This window comes from Acinonyx jubatus, chromosome A1 (genome assembly GCF_027475565.1).
Source record: "Acinonyx jubatus isolate Ajub_Pintada_27869175 chromosome A1, VMU_Ajub_asm_v1.0, whole genome shotgun sequence".
Lineage (NCBI taxonomy): Eukaryota > Metazoa > Chordata > Mammalia > Carnivora > Felidae > Acinonyx > Acinonyx jubatus.
In genome coordinates, this window is record NC_069380.1 from 171,363,608 (window position 1) to 171,382,565 (window position 18,958).

Consider the following 18,958-nt stretch of genomic DNA (forward strand, 5'->3'; position numbering starts at 1 on the left):
TTATACACCCTGCATTTCCAGCCACAGTGCCTTTGCCCATGCTATGCCCACAGCCTAAAATACCCTTCCTGCCTGTCTTCCAGGTAAAAATCTTGCCTCTCCCAGGAGACCTATCACAGATGTCACCTCCTCTGTGTAGACATCCCTGACTCCCCTAAGCTGCCAGAGTCCCCTTCCTCTAGGATCCTGTAGCTTCTTGGGCATAATTATGTCATAGCTCCAACTGAGGGCCTATGTGTACCTGGCATTCTATGGCCATTTGACAATCACCACCATATAACACACACACACACACACACACACACACACACACACACACACAAAGTGGTCTTGTCCACCTCCTCATTCCTTCCTGGTTCTCCAGCTGCACTTCCTTTTATCTATTCCCAAGCACCGTCCTGTCTCAGTGACTTTGCACTTGCCAATTCCCTCTCTGGATCTTGTCCATGTTGGCCTTGGTCCCTCTCTGGGGTCTCTGCTCCCATTGGCCTCCTCACAGAGGTCTTCCCTGGACACTCTGTCCCAAGTCCCCCCTCTAGTCATTCTGTTACATCAGCCGTTCATTATCTTCATAACACTCCTCACAAGCTGAAACAATCTTCTTAGGTATAAATGTTGACATGTTTGTTTTCTGTCCTGTGTCCCATTTCTGCACACACACAAACACATCATTGTAAACTCCCCAAGGACAGGGACCTTGTTTTCCTTTTCCACTGTCTCCATTGCCTCAAACTTACCTGGCACCTGTCTAAATTCTCAATCAACCTTCGTTGAGCGAATCATCCATCATCCACTATTTTACAGAAAAAGAAACTGGCGTTCAGAAAGGAGAGCTGAGTAGCCCAAGGTCCCACAGTTAATAAAAGCACAGCTGAGATTCGAACCCCTTGAATCCCAAAAGCAACTGCATGCAGTTTTTTTTTCCCTACTCTTGGCACTCTGCATTGTCTCCGCCGCCAGACTGGGCTCCTGGGGTCGGGACGCGAGTCTGACGCCCAAGGGTCCCCAGAGGCGCGTCGGGGGCCGCCCCCGGAGGCCAGCGGGCTCCGCGGAGATGTCACCCTCCCCGCCCCCTGTCAGTCAGGCTGAGGGGGCGGCGCGGCCGCCAGAGGGGGCGCTGAGCTCAGAGCTGCCGCAGCGCCCGAGCGGGAGCCTGAGCCCGAGCGTGAGAGCAGCAGGGCGCAAGGCGCGATCCGTGGCTGGCGACGCACCCAAGGCCAGGGCACTGCTGCGCCCCGGCTCAGGGCCCGCGCCCCGCCTGCTGCCGACGGACCTGGGCGCCTAGCGAGGCCCCGATTCCCCATCCGCCCCGAGCCCACCCCAGCCCGGCCTAGCCGAGCCCCAGCGTCCGCCGGCCGCAGCCGCAGCCGCTGCTCCATCCCAAGCCCGGGCTCAGCTTCCAGGTGAGGCGGCCGCGCTCCGGACGCCCGGGTTGGGGAAGGGCTGGGGATGGAGAGGGGACTGGGCGGGATGGGGAAGGGGCCGATAGCAGAGTTGGGGAACCCGCTGGAGAACGGGGAGACGGCTCCGCTAGGTGCGTGTCAGTGTGCGCCCTGGGGTATGTGTGACTGCTGCTCTGTGTCTGCAACTGCCTGGGTGGCCTTGTGGACGTGCGCCCGTGCCCGTGTTCGTGTGTCAGGGTGTCCGTGTGCGTTTGAACGTCTGCGTGTCCTGTATGTGCACGTGAGCGTGTCGGTGGAGAATGTTTGTGTGTATGGTCGTGTGACTCTGTCGTGTGTGTACGTACAGGCAGGCGCTAGGGCTGCGCGCCGAGCCCAGCACCCCGGTTCCTCGGGGCTGCAGGTTGCAGGGCCCCGGATAACCGAGGCAGTGGATCCTCCCGCGTCCCTGGGTTTCAAGGACGCTAGGACTCGTCGCGGCCCTGTGGCCTCACGCTGGGCAGGGGGTAAGACGGGAGGGGGCTCCCGGTCCAGAAGAGCGCTGGAGTCTCAGGAGGGAGGGGAGGGGGCCCGGCGTCCAAGGGGAAGGGCTGGGGTGAGGGTGCGTGGCCAGCGCACCCGTGCCCGTGTGTTCGCCCTCCCCAGGCCGCCAGGATGGACGTGTTCATGAAGGGCCTGTCCATGGCCAAGGAGGGCGTCGTGGCCGCCGCTGAGAAAACCAAGCAGGGGGTCACCGAGGCGGCGGAGAAGACTAAGGAGGGCGTCCTCTACGTCGGTGGGCAAGGGGCAGGGCTTTGGGGCTACCGGGTTCCGGTCCTTGGAGGGAGTGTGGCTGGGGTCCTTAGAGGGAGGGTGTGGGGGGGGGAGGGGTCTGGGCAGGAGAATATGAGTCAGCAGATGGGGCCGGGTCAGCAGGGGTCACCGAGGACACAGCCAGCTGAAGGAAGCCTGGGTCAGTGATGACACCTATGGGGAGGGGGGAGTGGGGGAAAAATTGGTGAGGGTGGGGTTCAGCTGAATGGCCGGGGACCAATGTATTGGTCAAAGCAGGTAGCCTTTTATTTTCCCCCTGATTCTTCACATGATTAATAGTTACCTGGAGTTGGAGTTGAGCCCTTACTCTCTGCCAAGTATTGTGTCAAGTGCCATAATGCCCATTACCTCACTTTATGCTCCCGGCCCATTCCACAGAGGTCTAACTATGGTGCTCAAGGTCACACAGCTGCTGAAACCTGAAGCTGGAGTTCGAGCCAAGCTTTATGAACTCCAAAGCCCCTCTCCTTGCAGGCCCTCCCTCCTGGGGCTCCCTGTTCGCCCTCCTCTCCAGCTACTTCCATCTCTGACTTGCTCTGAGGGTCTTCCTGCCTGCCAATGCCTGTGGTTGCACCATTGCCCTCTCTCTGGGTCCATCCTCCTAGCAGCTTCCAGCTGTGTCAGGAGAAAGACCAAGTGGTTAAAATCTCTCACCCCAAGGGTGAGAGGAGAGGGAGCCCCCAGGGTCATCGGCATAAGGGGATTCAGGGCCCCAAACTGACAATTACTGAATTTATATGGTGGTTCAGAGCTTACTAGTGTGGAGTAGGCAGAATTACCCTTCACATGTGTTGAAGAGGGCTGGTTAATTCGCCCAGGTTTGTGGCGAATTTGGGATTGTGGCGATGTGCAAAATGTTTGTTGACTTCTTGCTATCTATGTACTAGGAGCTGCTGACTTTCCGGATAGCGATACAGATCATTCGCATAGTGGCATATGACATCAAGTGGCTGGGATGGGGACCACTTCAGTAGGGGAACCCGAGGGGGTGGCATTTGAGCTGAACCCCAAAGAATAAGGAGCTGGGTGGGGGAGGGGAGTTGGAGGAAGCAGAAAAGGCCTGAAGGAGACAAGCCTGGAGAGCAGAGGGCAGGAAGCAATAGTAGGGGATGAGATCAGAAAAATGGGCAAGAGCCAATTCATGAGAGAGCCCTTGTGGGCCAGGGCAAAGGATTATTACAACTGCCACGAGAGATTGTAAGCTAGGGACAGACATGATCTGATTTCAGCGTAGAAAGGTTCCTCGGGCTTCTGGGGAGAGACCAAATGCAGGGAGGCCTGCCGGGAGGTGGTATAGCTGGAGCTAGGGCACAGGGGATGGAGACAAGGCAGGGGCTTGAGCCCACACCTGCCAGGCCCCAGCTTTGGCCTCCCCCCGCCCTGCCTCCCCCTGCCTCCCCTTACCCAGCCCTTTCACTTCTATATGGATCCCTGGCTTCCTGACACAGTCTCCCTGCTAACAGACTCAAAGCACCCCCTTCCCCTTAGTTTGGCACCTCCTACTCCTCCCCCTGCCCAGGAACCCTTGACGGCCTCCTGTTCCTACACATTAAAACCTCAGCTTCCTATAGCCACAGTTCATGGTCCCACCTCAGTCTGTATTTCCATCTCTGCAGATGCACAGACAGCATTGATGTGCTCTGTGCAGGTCCAGAAAGCACACCTCATTGTACCTGTCCGCATGGTTTCTGGTGCCTGAGATACCCTCCCCACCCCCACCCCCACCCCCAGTCTCCTTTCTGCATATCTGCCTGTTCCCCATTTGTCAAGGCACAGACAGTGCTCTCTCTCCCCTTCACGTACCCTTGGAGGCTAGAAGTCCCCTCCCCACTACATGAGTTCCAGGACACCAAATCTGCCCTTCTCTTATCCCCATCTGATAGTGAGCCATTGGCCTGGGGCGTGGCACAGAGCAGGTGCCAACAAATGTTTGTGGGAGGAATGACTGGGTACAAGCAGCCAGCCCCCTGCTGTCTCGGTCTGGCTGACCTTAGCCCGGAGAATCCTGCCTTCCCATGCTGTCCTCTCCTCCTTCCACCAGCCTCAGCCCTACTAGACACCCATTTACCTATTCTGGGGTCTGCCAGCTGTTGCCTGCACTGCCAGATCCTCAGTATAGCAGACTCCCCACTTCCCTGAGGGCTCCTGCCCCCCACATCAGATCACGCCATCTTGCCTTTCCCAGCAGCTACCCTCCTAAGAAGGCCTGGCCAATGCCATGGGTGTCAGTCCCCCTGACACCCATCGTGCACCTGAGACCCCTTACTTCAGCCAGAAGGAGAAATTCACACCCCAGTTAGGAGAAGAGTCTTTAGTTGGAATGGAGTGGGAGCTGGTGGGGGTGAGTGTCCATAGGTGAGGTGTGGGCAGTCAGGCCTCAAGGACACCAGAGGAACCTTTCCAAATACGAACCTCCCAGCTCCACCCCCACCCCCACCCCCACCCCAACCCCCACCTGCTCACCCTGGTCGGACAGTTAAATGAAACCGGGGAAGTAGAGTGCTGGCTCTCAGGCGGCCTTCCCCAGAGGGGTGCGGGTATCATTTCAGGTAGAGAAGGGGCAGACTGTGGGGGAGAACTCGCAGTCCTCAGGAAGCAGGTGTGGAGGGTTCAGTGCAGTGATGAGGGATGTACCTGTGGGATTTGGGGGCCCAAAGAGGCGGTGATGAGGCCAGGATGCCCACTGTTGTCTGGATCCCTCTGCCCACTCTGTAATCCCTGTGCTTGCCAGAGTGTCTGTTCCCTCAGGTCGGAGTCCTTATGTGTGCTCCTTTTTGTCCCTGCAGGAAGCAAGACTCGAGAGGGGGTGGTACAAGGAGTGGCCTCAGGTACCAGCCCAGCCCTGGCACAGCCCCCTTCCCACACCTCGGGCCTGGGATCTGACTGGGATCTGGAGGTGGGGGGCTGGCGGTGGAAAAGGGTACCCCCAAAGATTCCTGAGAGTGTGCTCCACGAGGGAGGCAAGCCCTGGGACACCACGAGGGACAGATGCATCTATGTCTGCTTTACCTTGGCCCCCAATCCCCTTCTCAAATCCTATACCTGCTCCAGTGGCTGAAAAAACCAAGGAGCAGGCATCACATCTTGGAGGAGCCGTGTTCTCTGGGGCTGGGAACATTGCAGCAGCCACAGGTCTGGTGAAGAAGGAGGAATTTCCCACTGATCTGAAGGTGAGCTTTCCTCTCGCCATGCACACGCACACACACACACACACACACACACATGCCAGTCAGGCACACCTGTATGGGTGCCACACCTTGTCTCACGTTCTGCAGGGCCCTGCTAGACTCAGCTCAGAATGAGTCTGCATGAAGTTGTGTATGGGTGTTGTGCTTCCTGTGACAGTGACCCAGATCTGATTGTATACATGTATCCTGCTTGTGAGCGTGACCTCGACCACTTAGGGCCACGTCTGTATGTCACTGATTGTTCATTCATTTCTTGTCATTCAATATCCATGCCAGAGAGGAATTATTCTAGGGCTTGCCACAGTGAATATGTTCATGGACCTGACACTGTAGTGGGAGAAGATAGACAGTAAGAAGCCAACCAATAAACCAGATGGTTTCAGACAGGGATAAGTGCTATGAAGAAAAGACAAAGGTGATGCGATAGAGAGTCAAGCAGTAAGGGGACTGCTTTAGTTGGGAGGGCTGCTCTGACAAGGTGACATTTGAGCTGACACCCAAGGGATGAGGCAAGCCATGCGAGAATTGTATTTCAGGCAGTAGGAACAGCATGTGCAAAGGCCCTGAGGCAGGCATGAGCAAGTGTTGGCCATGGAGGAGGGGCAAAATATGCATCACATATTTGTGCAGGCATGTTCCTCCGGGGGGAGTGACAGTGGCTGTCCACGTGCGCATGAAGGCAAATACTTTCATTAGAATACACTACAGCGTAAAAACTGTGATCTCTGAAGCGCTGCAGAGTTGGATTTGAATCCCAACTCCACTGCATCCTGACTGTGTGACCCTGGGCAGATCCCATCACATCTCTGAGCCTGATTCTTTGGCTTTAAGACAGAAGACGAATACAATAGGGCTCTAACATAGATTAGGGATAATACATATTGGAGGTTCTCAAAATGTATGTGCGCATCAGAATCATCAGGAGGTCAGGTTAAAATGCAGACTGTTGGCCACATCCCTAGAATTTCTGACTCTCTAGGTCTGAGATGGGACCCGAGAGTTTGCATTTCTAACAGGTACCCAGGTGATGCTGATGCTGCAGGTTCAAGGACCACACTTTGAGAACCACTGAGGTAAAGAGCCTGACTTGCATTCAGTGAGTGCTTAGTAAAAGATGATAGCCCTGCCATCGTATGAGTGATCCATACCTGCCCCCAGGGGCGCACGTGACCACAGGTGTGCATGGAAGTGCACCACCGGGACAGTGCACTCTGTGGTCCTATATGTCTGCCAGACATTCCTTCTGTGAGGTGCTCCGTGTCTGTCCACATACAAGTGCAGACCGCCTTCGTGGGCGTGAGGGTCTCTTCAACTTTTGGTTTGGGAGACTAGGTACATTCTGCATGAGTGTATCCACTGGGCTCCGGGAGGAGACCCCACACCACCCTTCACTGCAGACATTTTACACAACTGGTCCTTTCCCCTGTTGGAAGTCTGGGACTTGACTCAGAAGTTCTGGTTCAAGCCCTGCCTATGCATTTTACCAGCTGTGTGACTTCCCGTTTCTTATCATTATTTCCAGGGACCGCTCCCATTCATTGATGTCTTGCATGGGCAGGCAGTGTTCTAGACACGTTACATGGAGTAACGCCACAACTAGCTCACTTTATAGATGAAGGAACTGAAGCCCAGAGAGGTGAAGTGACTTGCCCAAGATCCCAGTTCCTGCCTGTCTCTCTAAGAAGAAGGTGGTTGGGAGGATAAGCTCAGGTTACATCACCAGAGTAGCTTGGTGCCCCACAAGGCCGGCCCCTGTGCTGGGAGCTGGGGTGCTGAGAAATCCAGGTCTGAGTCTGAGTTGTCAGCCTCGAGGCTGTTTGTGAGAGGCCTTTGCACAGAACCATTTCTCTCAGGCCTCCTTCCTCCTACCAGCACTTGTGATACCTCTGCTCTAAGGGGGCTCAAGATCGTGGATTTCCTCTTTAAACAACAGCCCTTTGGGGTTACCGGGCATGGGGAACCCGTGCAAGTCTAGGATGCACATTTCTGAGTGTCTCCACTTCCCAGCCTGCTCGTGTGCATTATCATGGGACCCTCCCCACATTCCTACTCTCATTTCCCATCCAAAGCAGCTGAGTTCACGGTGAAGTGACTTAACCTGATGCCAAATAGCTAGTGAGTGGCCAGGCTGGGATGTTTTTTAAGTAAACATTTTACTGAGGTACAACGTACACGCAGAAATCACACGACCCCATGAAATTTTCACAGAGGGAACCCCCCCCCATGTGACCAGCACCCACAGCAAGACACAGATCATCAGCCCCTCAGAAGCCTGCCTTAGACCTCCTTCCAGTCCCAAACCCCCCAGGCCCAGGCTAGGGTAAGATGAGTGAGGTGTCTGGGGCGCAAAATTTGAAGGGGACACTCATTCTCGGGTCTCATTTGCATGGCCTTGAGAGTGAGTACCTTCTTAACATTTGTACCCTTATTCACCTCGCCTTTGTCCTGGCCCTGCCTCCCCCTCCAAGGGTAATTGCTTCTTGACTTCTGACACCACAAATGAGTTGGGTATTTTTCCACTTCATACAAATGTTATCATCAAGTACATGCTCTTCTGTACGTAGCTTCTTTCACTCAACGCTGTGAGATTCAGCCATGTGTGGCATGCATTGTCATTCTTCACTCTTGTTGCACATCATCTATCGTGTGATTAGCCATAGTGCACACCTCCATTCTACTGTTGCTGGACATTTGGGTCGTTTCCAAATGATGTGCTCAAGCTATTTGTTTTTAAGAAAGGTTTAAAGTTTATTTATTTTGAGAGAGCAAGAGAGAGGGGGAGCAGGGAAGGAACAGACAGAGACAGAGAGAGAGAATCCCAAGCAGGGCTTCTCACTGTCAGCAGGGAGCCTGATGCAGGGCTTAAACTCACTAACTGCAAGATCATGACCTGAGTCAAAATCAAGAGTCAGACACTTAACCGACTGAGCCACCCAGGTGCCCCACAAGCTGGGATTGTTAATACTGGGTGACTCTCAGCAAACTAATTTTTCCCCACCTCCTAGGTCTTGGTGTACCCCATCTGTACACTGGGGGAAATGAGCCAGGTCAGGAGCTATAAACTCATGTGCCCACAGGGCCCACCTACACTGGCAATGTGAAAGAACTAAAGCTGCCTGGATAGGGGTAAGGCAACTAGACCACAGAGGTGGTCAGGCAGGCCTTCTCAGTGCCAGCCCCCCAGGCTCCCAAGATTCTTACCTCTGCCCAGTAGGGAGGGACCGTGGTTATATGTGGAAAATGGGGAGGTGGTATACCCCCTACCTACAGATTCCCCTAGGGGTCCAGGAGTGTGCCAGCCCATATGTGGCCTTGTGCAGCCGTGCACGCACCCCAGGTTATTGTGTGTGCTGTGGGCAGCTAGCTCAGTCTTGTGTTTGTGCACATACATGTGCTCACCTGCAGGTGGCTGGCCGTGTGTCTGGCAACCCCCTACTTGTGTGCCTGCTGGTCTGCACCCATCTGGGCAGCAGATGCAGGGGGGAGGGGAGAGTCTTAGCTCACACATCCAAGCAACACCATGAGCTGTTGCTTCCAGCTTATCTTAAAATAGCAACCGCTGAAGAAATCAGGCCACACAGGACCCTGGGGGAGGAATGGGTGGAAGGTGGCAAGGGAATGGCTCAGAGCTCCTGCCCAGCCCTGTCTCAGAGCTTCCATCTCCCTCCAGCCCAGAGGAGCCTCCAGGGTTGTCTCTGGGGTCCTGATGCCCAGCAGAGGCTGACACAAGGCAGGCAGGGATAAATGGGTGATTGAGCGTGCTCTCTCCCCATCCCATCCATCCAAGTGATGGAAGCGCAGGCGGCTACCAGGTACTGAGGGGAGGGATATGGAGAGCCTTGTTTCCCCTTTCCACTCCCAGCTTCCTGGTGATCTGGGGTGATTTCACCCCTCACACCTTCACTCCACTTCTGAGGCACTCCAAATAAACAATTTAATGAGAAATTCTGGTTGTACTGCCAACAAAGCCCAGCCTTCCCCCAATCAGCCAAAAGCTTCCCAGGGTACGAATTTCAGGAGCATCTCCAGCTGCCCTCATGGCCCTGTCCCTTCTCTGCCTGCAGCCAGAGGAAGTGGCCCAGGAAGCTGCTGAGGAACCACTGATCGAGCCCCTGATGGAGCCAGAAGGGGAGAGTTATGAGGAACCACCCCAGGTGAGGGGTGGCAGGGCTGGGTGGGGCTTTGGGCATCCTAGAAGATTGCCACCATCCCCAGCTAGGGTGGGAGGACCCTGGTAGGGTAGGGTTGGGCCAGGGAACTTCATACCCCCCTTTTCTAGAACCAGGCCCTAGGAGGTGGCAACAGAGAGGGAGGACAGATGGCGCCTAGCACTGGGCCCCAGGCACCCCTGCCCTGGAAAGTCCCAGCTTCCAGGTTCCTCCCCTGCCCAGGGAGAGGGGCGTGCACTGTTCCTCCTTGAAGAGGAGGAGTCTCAGCGCCAGAGCCTGGCCACTTGGTCTCCAACCACTTCCTCTTTTGCTCTTCCCCACTCCATCCCCCATCCCTCTACTGCAGGAGGAGTATCAGGAGTATGAGCCAGAGGCGTAGGGGCCCAGGACGGCCCCCCACCAGCAGCACAATTTCCTCCCTGTCCCCTGCCCCACCCCCCCAGAGCCAGGGCTGTCCTACCCCTTCCCCCCAAACACGAGATCTTCCTTTGCTCCGAGGGGCTCCCTTGGAGCCTGTGTTGGTGTCTGTCCATCTGTCTGTCCTGCCCGCCCGCGTCCAATTCTGGGGCGCGGACAGGGCCGGGGCTGTTGCCCCCACGTATGTTGCCCTCCTCCCCACCGCATCCCGTCCAACGTCTGCGCGGGTGTAGCATGTTCTATGTATTTTTAAACGAAGATCAGAAAGCGACGGCTCCCTCCACACATCCCCGACAGAGACTCTCCGAGGGCCCCCCCGGGCAGCCCAGAGCCCCCCGCCCAACTCCCACAACGATCCCAAGAACGTTTGTTGTTTTGTTTTGTTTTTTTTTAAACCAAAACCAGGAGCCAGGCTGTGCCATGCCCCCTCCCTCAGCCGGCCCAGTCCGAACGCGGGCGTCGTGTGTCGTGATTGTGGCATGGAGAGTCCCCCACCCCCCGTGTGAGCGTGTCCTGGGTGGGCGGGCCAGGGCGCCTCCCCCCTTCGCGTGTCCACGAATAAAGCCAATCTGTCTGTAGCCGCCGCCGCATGGGCAAAGGCAGGGTTGGGAGGTGGGTGGGGGCGGCCGACCGGCTTCCAGGTCCCAGACTACAGGCCTGGCACCCTCAGCCCAGGTACAAGACTGACCACCTCGGGCCTCAGTATCTTCCCCTAGGATGACCTGGAGGGAGAGGGTCTACGCAGGCTGGGAACTGCTGTTGGCTAGGAGTGAAGGTGGCCTCAGGCGCCACCTGCTGGACCGTAAAGCGCCTGCTGGGGTGCAAGGCTAAGGGAAGGAAGCCCAGAGCCGCACGCAGCAGGGCAGGGTGGACGGGCTCACACCTCTCTGCACACTCAGAGTAGGGACGCGGATGATAACGCACGCGCAGACATGTGTACGGGTATCCTGGTCCTTGCGCGCCAGCCCGAGTGTACGCACCTTAGCAGGCGCGCACGAGCAGACACGCGTGCACACACACTGATCGGCACGTGCAGACTCGCGCGCGCACTCAGTCACACGCGCGCCGCAGAGGAGCCCTCGGAAACCAGCAGCGCGGGCACTGAAAGACCCCACTTGCGCGCGAGCAGAGCGTTTACAGGTGCATCCCGCAGCGCACACCTGACTAACACAGAAAAACCCACCCAAGGTTAAGGGGAATGGCAGTTGCCCCAGAAGGAGGCAGAGCTCGGGCAACCGATGTTGTATCCCTCCCGGAAAGGCGTCTGAAGGTTTTCGGCTTCGGCTGAGGTGGGCGAGGGTACGCAGAAAGCTGGGAGGCCGGCCAGGAGCCCTGAGAGAATCAGGATCGGCACTAGAGGGCCCCCAACACCGTCTAGGTGTGGGGAAGAAGGGGGCGGAGCCGCCGCGGTGAGGCGCAAAGGCTCCGCCTCCGGCAGGGGGAAGGCGCTGTTCTGATTGGCATAGAAGCGCCAGCTGAGGCTCCGCCTCCACCGGTGCAGCGCTGCGGCCTCTTTTGCCGCAGTGGCTCTCTAAACCTGGCTCGAACGGAGGCCCCGCCCCCGCCCTTGCGTAAGCCCCGCTTTGCTTTGCCGCAGGGGCCCCTAACCTGGTCTGCGCAAGACGTTACCCCCTTTTCTCCCGGATGCGACCTCCTTTCCGACTTTAGCCCTACCTCGCCCTTTAGAACCGGGGCTGGTAGGAGCTTGCTCTATTTAATCAACTCCTAGGTGTTAGCGCTTCGTCTTTCCCTGAGTCGTTGGGGCCTGGAGATGGTGCCAGGGCCGCGTAGGCCTTGAAAGCTGCAAGAGACCCGTCCGTTCGGGTCACCTTGGCCTTCAGTGTGCGAGCCATGATTTACGGAAGTAGGAGGCAGCTGGCAGACGTGTGCGTAGGGAGAACAAACCGGTGGGCTCAAGATTCTCTGATTCAATGTGTGGGTGCCAGGATCTCAGATCCCTTTTGACTGAATTAAGATACTATTTACAAACTCATAGTTTGCAGGGATTGCAAACTCGTGGCCTTCACGTTAACCGTGGCCTGTGGAGACGTTTAATGTGCTGGCACAAGGTTTAAAGGTTTCTCATTTGATTCCAGTTAATGACAGTCCCTTTCCCTCCCCATTGTATTCATCTCATCCACTTCACTCATTTTAATGAACTACCTGGCTGGTAAAGAATGTAAGTTTGCCACCTCTTTTCCAGCTACCATCACCTGATCCCCATTTTTAGATGCTAAAATCAGGTACACCATCTGGCTTATGGGGAGGTTTATTCTTCCTTCCTGAGTGCCAAGCCACGCACCTGGTTTTCTGAACCTGGTTTTCTGCTCAGAGACCAATGTTGTCATCTGACAGGGTCACTTTAAATGCATTCCAGGCACAGGCCCAGATGCATCAGTGGAAGATACCAGCCCTGTGTCAGAGGGCAGTCCTGACTGTGGGTACACACGTGAGAGGACACCGCTGATGGGTTCCTCCCTTATGAAGGGATGGAACCATTTCTCAAGTGCCCAGTATGTCCCCAGCATCCAACACTTGTCTCCATTATTTTACTTGAAACCATCCTCAAGGATTCCTTGTTATTTTAAAGCCAAATTTATGGATGAGAGAATGGAGGCCAGACAGGCAAAGTTACCTGTCCTAGGTCATATTTCTGGGAAGTGGCAAAGTCCACATTCAGCCCCAAGCGTGAGTCCAAAGCTCACCTCCCTTGGAATTTTCCAAAACGACTTTCTCTGGGGGAGACAAAAAAAACACCAACAATAGGGAAATGTGGAGGCAGCCACAGAGCAGAAATAACAGACACTTGTGCAATTTCATGGAGCCTGAAGTGAGATGAAAGGGGTTGAGCTGTATGGGCACACTTACCTATGTGATGCAAGTGTATCTAGGTCTACACGTGTACATGGATGTTGCTTGAGTGTGTCATGTGTGATTATTTAGTCGTTCAACAATGCCTGCTCTGTTCTTAAAAGTGAGGGGCTGCAGGTCGATGCCTTGAGAGAGCTCACATCCTCTGGATCCACGAATACTTGGAATAAGATAATTTTGAGTTTTATGACAAGCGTAAAACAGAGTGATGTGATAGGATCTGACAAGGAGGGGTTGGTGACCAGTGTAAAATTGGGGTGGTCAAGTCAGGCATCTGAGGTGAGGTTAGAGCTGAAACCTTAATGAAAAGGAGGTTGGCATGGGAAGAGCTGGGGAGCAAGGGCCCACCTCTCTGTTGGCCAGCCCCACCTCACCTGACCCACTCCTTCCCTTCCTTTGCCGGTGCTCTTTCTTCTACCTGGACAGTTCCACCTCTACCTGTTGAAATCCTTCCCTCCTCTGATCTTAGTCCGTAGCCCTCCAACCAGAAGTGATTTATTTCTCCTCATCACCCCTGTGCCACCCAGCTGTGCACAGAGAACCCACACCCCACACCGCACCCATATTAGCACTCAGAGGGTCTTTGCTGGCTGGCTAATCTGAAAATTGCCCTCTTCCCCCGATGAAGAGCTGGGGGCTGTCCTGGTGTTCCCACCATTCACCTGTCTCCCTCCCGGCCTCCCCACCCCCATCCCTAGTAATGTGGTTCCACAGCTTTCTCTGGAACTTTATTTTTGTTTTCTCCCTTCCCTATTTATAGCTCTCTCCCCTCCGAACCATCCCTGCATCCATCCTGTTGCCTAGAAACTGGCTCTGGGCTGAGGGTGGGGGAAGGCCAGGCCTGAGCCCAGGCAGGGGGGAAGGAAGAGCTGTCACCCACTCCCCCTCTCAGCACCGCCCCCAGGCTCCCAGAAAGCCACTCCGCCCGCTGCCCAGCACCCACAGCTGTTTTATAAAAGATAAATCAAAATGTAAAAAAAACAACAGCTTTTGTGAAGTCCTTCACAGCCTCTAAAGGGCATGATGCGTGTGATTTCATTTGTGCCTCTCAATAGCCTACCCTGCCAGAGGCCTGCACCCATTTCTTCCGATGAGGAAACTGAGGCTTTGGTAAGCAAAGGACCCACAGCTGAAGTCTTCTCAGTAGAAACTCCGCAGCTCTGGATTTTTTAGACTTGGGATATTGGCCTGAAACACTGAAAAGAAAAATTTTTAAGTATTAAAAAAATAACATGATCCATGAATTGCAGAGGGTAGAGAAAAATGTCATGATCCCGCTGCACACTAAGCAACCGATCATGCCTCTGCCATGACCTCCACAATGCCCCCTCCCAAACCACTCCACCATGCCCCTTTCGATGCCCCAACAATGGTTTCACCATGCCTCCCACCATGGGCCCACTATGCCACCTCGCAGTCCCCCTGCCATGCCCCACGATGCCCAGCTGTAGCTCATCTCCGGCCCTAACACTTATCTTCCACAGATTGGACCAGGAAGCCTGAGCTTGGCTCCTGGCTCTGTCATTTCACCAAGCGGGGTGACCCTGGATAGTTCGTGGAACCTCTTTGAGCTTCAGTGTGCTCAGCTCAAAAGTAAGGATACTAATTTCCACCATGGCACTAATAAGAGAATTAAATGAGATACCAATGAAAAAGTGCTTTGCAGACTGTGGATTGCTGAAACATGTGAGTGATCAATTAGAATAATAAATATTGGGGCACCTGGGTGGCTCAGTCAATTAAGCATCCGACTTCAGCTCAGGTCATGATCTCACGGTTTGTGAGCTCAAGCCCTGCATTGGGATCTGTGCTGACAGCTCAGAGCCTGGAACCTGCTTCAGATTCTGTGTCTCCCTCTCTCTCTGACTCTCCTGCTTGCACTCTGACACTCTCTCTCTCTCTCTCTCTCTCTCTCTCTCTCTCTCTCTCTCTCTCAAAAATAAACATTAAAAACAATGTTTTTAAGTTTAGAATAGTAAATAGTGTTATTGTTGTTATCATCAGGGCCAAGAGATGGGGCAGGGGAACCAAAGTGGGCCCTGGGATCAGAGAGGGAGCCCACAGCCTGTGTCCAGGAAGAAGGGCCTCTTTTCCTGGAAGAATGCAGGACAAGGGTGGAGACCACCTGAGAGCACCTGCAAACCACTGAGCAGTGGAGGACGGAGCCCCAGGTGCCTGATTCCTCTTTCTTTCTCAAGTGCCCCTGTTCCCTGTCCCTATCCCCTGCTTCCCCTTCTTCCTCTCCCCCATCCCAAGGCCCACTTCTGCCTTCAAAACAAGCTCTCTGGGCAGAATGGAGAAGAGGCCTGCCAAGGAGCAGCTGGGCCATGATTCAGCCTGAGTCACCCATCCAAATCCCAGGGCCGCCCCCAGCTGGGCCAGGGCCTGCAGCTGCCAGGGGAAGGGGGCTGGGCAGAGGGAGGGAGGGAGGGGCCTCTGTGGGCAGTGGACTGTGCTCAGAGGTGCCTAGTCCAGGAGCTTTCATGAATATAGGGCAGTGCTGTGAGGGCCCGGGTGTGATGCATATGAGGAGGTGGGGTGGGGAGGTGACCCCATAGACATCTATTTGGGCTGACTGAAGAGGTAAGGTTTTCGTCTGTGTGTGTGTGTGTGTGTGTGTGTGTGTGTGCTTGCCTGCACATTCATGGGGTGTCACATGTATATCTGACTAAATGAAGAAGGGCTAATAGTGTGGGCAGAAGTTTGGCTCCCAGCTCTGTCGCTTTCTAGCTGTGTGACCCTGGCAAGTTACTTAATCTCTCTGAACTTCTGTTTCCTCACTTATGAAATAGGAATAATAATATCTCAGATGGTTTTCCTTAAATGGTTTTTAAAATGTTTATTTATTGGGGCACCTGGGTAACTCAGTCGGTTAAGCCTCCAACATCCGACTTCGGCTCACGTCATGATTTCATGGTTCGTGAGTTGGAGCCCCGTATCAGGCTCTCTGCTGTCAGTGCAGAGCCCGCTTCAGATCCTCTCTGCCCCTCTCCTGCTCATGTTCTCTCCCTCTCTCTCTTTCTTTCTCTCTCTCTCTCTCTCCCTCCAAAAATAAATAAACATTAAAAAATAAAATGTTTATTTATTTATTTTGAGAGAGAGAGAGAGAGAGAGCGCGCATGGGTGCAAGTGGTGGGGGTAGAGAGAGAGGGAGAAAGACAATCCCAAGTAGGCTCTGCACTGTCAGTGCAGAGCCCAACACGGGGCTCAATCTCACAAACTGTGAAATCATGACCAAAGCCAAAATCAAGAGTCAGATGCCTAACCAACTAAGCCGCCCAGCACCCCCACTTAAGTATTAAACGTAATAAGATGATGACTGTAAAACATTTAGGCAGCCAGTGAATGGTACGATACTACCACCACCATCATCATCTAGAGTATATTGGATTATACAGTCCTTGCATGAGGATGGACATGTATCTGAGTGTTTGTATTCCTGTGTGTCTGTACAAGCCTAGGTGGGTAGGGGGTCTGGATGAGTGTTTCTTAAAGGACTGAGTGAATGTGTATTGTGTGTGTGTGTGTGTGTGTGTGTGTGTGTGTGTGTGTGTGTGTCTGAAGCAGAGATAAGAACTCTTCAGAAAGTGGGTTTATGTGACACTGTCTGCCATATGATCCACCCCCTTCCCCTCCCCCCCATATCACACCTTCCCCAGAGGCCATGATTTGCTGAAATTCAGCCTAGACCACGACGAGCGCTCAGGCAAAGGAACTGAGAAACTGCGGATGCTGCTGTATTGGGAATCTCACTTTCTCAAAAACCTTTAGCCTCAAGCAGATCTGGAATGGGCGTGAAAGGGGGACTGTGTTTGATGGAGTGGCTATGAACATGAGAGAGCACGAGGGGTACGTGTGTGTGCGCGCATGGAGTTGGGGGTTGGCTGCCGTCTCTGCTCTGGTACAGGCTGCTTGTCTCCATGGCGCCTGTTGCCACACACGCTTGCTTTTCAGAAAGTCACTGGGATTGTTTATTCCGCCCCCAGCCTGGGCGCCAGCCAAGGAGCTGCAGGCACTTGTTTATCTTCTGGTGCGTACGAGCGTGTGTGGCTTCCCAGCAGCAAACCAACCCGAGGTACGTGCGCACACACACTCACACGGGTGTGGTGACCATGTTAGTTTTTACAGGATGAGCCCAAACCCCAGGATGAGTCATAACCCAGGCCCAGGCAGATTCACTCCACATAGGGACAAAGATGACCCCTCAGCAGCTCTAGGTAGACAACACACCAATGTAGCAACCCCCAAAGCTCCAGGCAAATGTGAGAGCCAGTTGCTCTGGCTGTGGTCCTGTGCTCTGGCCCCAACCCCAGAACTAATCACTGTGCAGTGGTTGGCCAGGCCTAGGTCACTGCCCACTCCAAAGCTGGCAGTGAGGCCCATCCTACCCCACCACATGGGCTGGAGCGGGAAGGTAGTTCCCCAAGGAAAATGGAGGTGCTGTGGCCAGAAAAGGGTGCACAGAGCTGGGCCTGCCATAACCCTCGCATCTACCATGAGTGTTACACTATGCTTAGTGCTTGGTGGTTTTATTTCTCCCTATATCCTCTTCAGAGGTCTGAGAGCTGAGGTACATAGGACGATGTTGAGGCTCAGACAGACTGCAGTCAAGGCTACATAGCTAGTAGCCGTCAGAGTCAGGATCTGAACCCACACTGCCTACTTCTATGCGCTTTTTGAGCTCTCACTCTGTCTTAGCAAGTGTTTTATTTTGTTGTCTGGAAATTTTCATTTTTAAGCATGTTTCTATCAATAAGTTTGCATGGAACAAAAGTGGTTGGAGAGTGTGACAAAGGGCACAGGTGGAGAGAGGCCCTGACTGTGCCCATGTAGCAGACACAGCTGGATCTCTGACCACATGCCTTCAGATGCCCTTACAATTTCTGTACCCGCCAGCTAGACTCCCAACAGGTGGTACCTGAATCTTTGTCAAAAATCTGCCCCTGGGTTTTGGAACCCACTTTATCCACATGTACTGTGGGCCAGAAGTGCCTGGGAATTAACACACAGCTCCACGGGTGGGCCCTTCATCAATGTCTGCCAGGTGCTGGGATATAAATACACCAGCTCCTCTGCCTTCAGCCACAGGAATTCTGAGGTGTACATTTACCCCATTTTCTAAAACTTCCTGCAGGATTAAGCGCCAGCCACCCACTTGGGTAGCTGGCTTAATAACCACCTCTTATTGGATGCCTTCCCCTCCTGGGTCACCTTTCCACTGCCCTGCTGGTGTCCCTACACCTCCCCAATAAACCACATTCCCTCAATCTTCATCTCAGGGTCTGTGAGCTGCCCCAGGACTCTGGATCCCATCCTCTTCTTCCATCCTGAGCATCTGGGCCCAGTCATTATGCTCTCCCTTCCTGGCATCTTTCCTTTCCCTCACTACTGGCCTCTCTCATCAGAATTCAAATGCCTCCAAATCTCCTCAACTTAACCTCCTATCCCACTCTAGAGATTATGATATTGCCTGTCTCCCTTCAAGCCCAGATTTGCTGAGAGAGTCATCTACTTGCTCTCTCTACTTCTTTACTCCAATTTATACATCAATTCCCCCATCCCAAGTCTGCCTTCCACCCCCACCACTCCACTCACTGTGCTTTCATTAAATTTCCATTACCCTCTTTGCAAGTCCAGAGATCGCCTCTCAGGCTATATCTTGTCTTCCTGATGCAGTTGACCGTACCTTCCTTCTGTAACATTCTCTTCCCTTAGCTTCTGAGACATCATTATCCTGAGTTTCTTCTGGTTTATCAGACTACTGTTTCTCATTTTTCTTTGCAGTCTTTTCCTAGCTGGTACCTTAATGTTGGCATTCCTCAGGGTGGATGTGGGGCCCTTGTCTCACCTTATTTGGTCTATACCCTTCCTTCACATACTGACACCCCTCTTGTGACTTCCGTCACCAGAAACCTGGTCTGTTTCCAGCCTGGACTACTCCAGATCTCAAGTTTGGATTCAGATGTCTCAGCATGGCCACCCCACATTCTTTCCCAGGGCTCATCGGGTATCTGTCCTCCATCCAGTCATCTCTGCAAGGCAGAACTTCAGAGAAGCAGCAGAATCCTCTCTCCCTTCACAGCCACAACCATCCATGACC

The 18,958-nt window shown here is 54.0% G+C and overlaps 1 protein-coding gene across 2 annotated transcripts; it reads left to right on the forward strand.

Moving 5' to 3' along the window:
• The first annotated feature begins 1,084 nt into the window (after positions 1-1,084).
• On the forward strand, positions 1,085-10,565 carry SNCB (synuclein beta). 2 transcript variants are annotated; one of them, XM_027035229.2, is made up of 6 exons: positions 1,085-1,403; positions 2,046-2,175; positions 5,000-5,041; positions 5,265-5,383; positions 9,466-9,555; positions 9,917-10,565. In XM_027035229.2, the coding sequence occupies exons 2-6, from the start codon at positions 2,055-2,057 to the stop codon at positions 9,947-9,949; spliced, it is 405 nt and encodes a 134-aa protein (XP_026891030.1). In that variant the 5' UTR covers positions 1,085-1,403; positions 2,046-2,054; the 3' UTR covers positions 9,950-10,565. The 2 variants fall into 2 exon arrangements, with proteins under 2 accessions (XP_026891030.1, XP_026891042.1); XM_027035241.2 differs by lacking the exon at positions 1,085-1,403 and adding an exon at positions 1,598-1,906.
• Positions 10,566-18,958: the final 8,393 nt, after the last annotated feature.

Excerpts from the sequence above, each read along its gene's own strand:
- SNCB (XM_027035229.2), top strand. The coding sequence starts at position 2,055 with ATGGACGTGTTCATGAAGGGCCTGTCCATGGCCAAGGAGGGCGTCGTG. Across the intron at positions 2,176-4,999 it reads GGAGGGCGTCCTCTACGTCG|GAAGCAAGACTCGAGAGGGG; the intron begins GTGGGCAAGGGG and ends TTGTCCCTGCAG. Across the intron at positions 5,384-9,465 it reads AATTTCCCACTGATCTGAAG|CCAGAGGAAGTGGCCCAGGA; the intron begins GTGAGCTTTCCT and ends CTCTGCCTGCAG.